General features: G+C 37.5%; 1 protein-coding gene across 1 annotated transcript in view; it reads right to left on the bottom strand.

Moving 5' to 3' along the window:
- Positions 1-796: 796 nt before the first annotated feature.
- Positions 797-2328, bottom strand: part of LOC128250597 (centrosome-associated protein 350-like) — a 30737-nt gene continuing 29205 nt past the window's right edge. Inside the window, exon 11 of the mRNA XM_052975971.1 lies at positions 797-1093. Within this exon, the coding sequence (XP_052831931.1) occupies positions 812-1093 (282 nt within the window). The 3' untranslated portion in view covers positions 797-811. The remainder of the gene's footprint in view (positions 1094-2328) is intronic.

Here is a 2328-nt window from a genome sequence, read left to right as displayed (position 1 = left end):
AAATGGCTGAAGTTCAAAAGATAGTGCTCATGGGAACTGCCCATATCCTACGTAAAATACTGTCTATGTGATCTCAAATTTTAAAGCAAACACATAATTTTCTTATGGTTTCTTAAACATTCACTTGAACAAAACTGTACAAATCCAAATATATGGTACCCTAGGCATAACACCTACATGAACTTCTAACTTGTTGTCTCTTGAGGTCTCTGGGTGAGACTTGGATCCAACTTGTACAAATGCAAAACAAAAGTCAAACATAAAATAATAATAATAATGACAATCATAATCAAAATAATAATAATAATAATAATAATAATAATAATGATAATAATAATGATGATGATGATGATGATAATAATCTTTTTTACAGTAGGCACAAGGCCTGAAATTTGCAGGATAGAGAGGGTTAATCGATTACATTGACCCCAGTGTTTCACTGGTACTCAATTTATCGACCCCGAAAGGATGACAGGCAAAGTCAACCTTGGCGGAATTTGAACTCAGAACGTAACAGAAGACGAAATACTGCTAAGCATTTCGCCCGATTTGCTAACAATTCTGTCAGCTCACCGCCTTTGTCGTAATAATAACGAAGTAATAAGAATAATATTGAGTAAGCAAGCGATTGATTTCCATTTGATTGAATGTTATTGATTCAATTCATCCATCCTCTTACACATTACTGCTCCTTATTTAATCACTCCATAAAGGATGAAAAACAAAGTCAATTCCAATCAGATTTGAGCTTGAAATCCCAAAGAGAGAAAATTTATACCCATTACATTCGACAGCAAGTATGATGTTGTAACTACTCTAGACAATTATAAAATGGTTTTGGGTCATTAAGAAGAGAAGAAGGCCAAGAAGTCATTGTGGAAGTACCTTCATCAGCACTAGAGCCGGTGGAATCCCTTGACTGTGACAAACTAAGCTTGGAAGAACTGACATCTGGAGGGGATTGTTGCCGGAAGCGACGGGATTCCAACACCTTTGGCTGCTTGATTTGAGGTTTAACTACAACATTTCGCTGTAAAGTTTCCTGTTCTCTCTGGAGATCCTCGTTCGCTTGGTTTATGTAGCGGTCGTACGCCTGCAGTGGAAACAGAGATATAGCATTCAAGGAAGTGACATAGATTATTTTTCAGAAAAGGAATACATAAATATCGAGAGAAAATTATTACAAGACTGTTTACAATAACGGTACACTGCAGAGTGGAAACACAAGAAAAATTATGAAGACATTAACAGAGTTATCCTGCAATAAAGAGCCCCTTCGGTCATGAATGACCATGGGATTGCACCTAGAAAGTTCCCCTCTGAGGCACAAGTCTGGGCAAGGTTGTTTATGGAAGACCAGCAGTTGCTCATGCATACCAGCCTCCCCTCTCAAAGATTATCGAAGTGAAAGGCAAAGGCCAATACAATTTGGCACCAGTAACATTGCAACTGATTTCTACAGCTGAGGGAACAGGAGCAACATGAAACAAAGTGTCTTGCTCAAGAACACAACATACAGCCCAGTCCATGTATATATATCAAAACTACATTGTATTATATTAGTTATAATACATCATAATATGCTGTACTAAACTGTACTACAACACCACACTATACCATACTGCATTATGCAACATGACACTGTATTGAACTAAGTTGTATAACAACACTACAGCGTATGGTACCACTACACACTACAACCCTACACTGTATTGTACTGCATTATGTGACAAAAGAACACTGTATGGTACCACATTACAGTATAATGTGGTACCACACTATGTTGTACTAAGCTGTAGTATAACATCACATTGTGCTGTACTAATTAAACTCAACACTGTACTATTGTATTAGAAGTCAGGGCAACATTGAAGCTAACGAGGGAACAAGCTGACAAGGGATTCATAACGTGGATCTGCTTGACATAGATCGACGTACTAGACATAGCAGTCAAAATCTTTAACAAAAAAATAAATCATACCCTACTTTAAAACAAGAAGGAGGACACATTGGAGCATATAATGCTTTATACAGAGACACAAAGACTAGGTGGTCATGGTTGGAATGGTGAAGAAAGTCAAAGGCACTGTGATGTATGACACCTCTCCTACAGATGAACATGAGGTCAGTTTCTATGTTAAAACATTGTTGTTTTTTTTAAAACAACATTAAAGGCTTATTACAACTATAACAACAAAAACTGTAGTAGTAGTAGTAGTAGTGGTGGTGGTGGTGGTGGTAGTAGTAGTAGTAGTGGCGGTGGTAGTAGTAGTAGTAGTAGTAGTAGTAGTAGTGGCGGTGGTGGTGGTGGTAGTAGTAGTAGTAGTG

This window comes from Octopus bimaculoides, chromosome 23 (genome assembly GCF_001194135.2).
Source record: "Octopus bimaculoides isolate UCB-OBI-ISO-001 chromosome 23, ASM119413v2, whole genome shotgun sequence".
NCBI lineage: Eukaryota > Metazoa > Mollusca > Cephalopoda > Octopoda > Octopodidae > Octopus > Octopus bimaculoides.
This window is presented reverse-complemented; position numbering and strand designations above follow the sequence as displayed.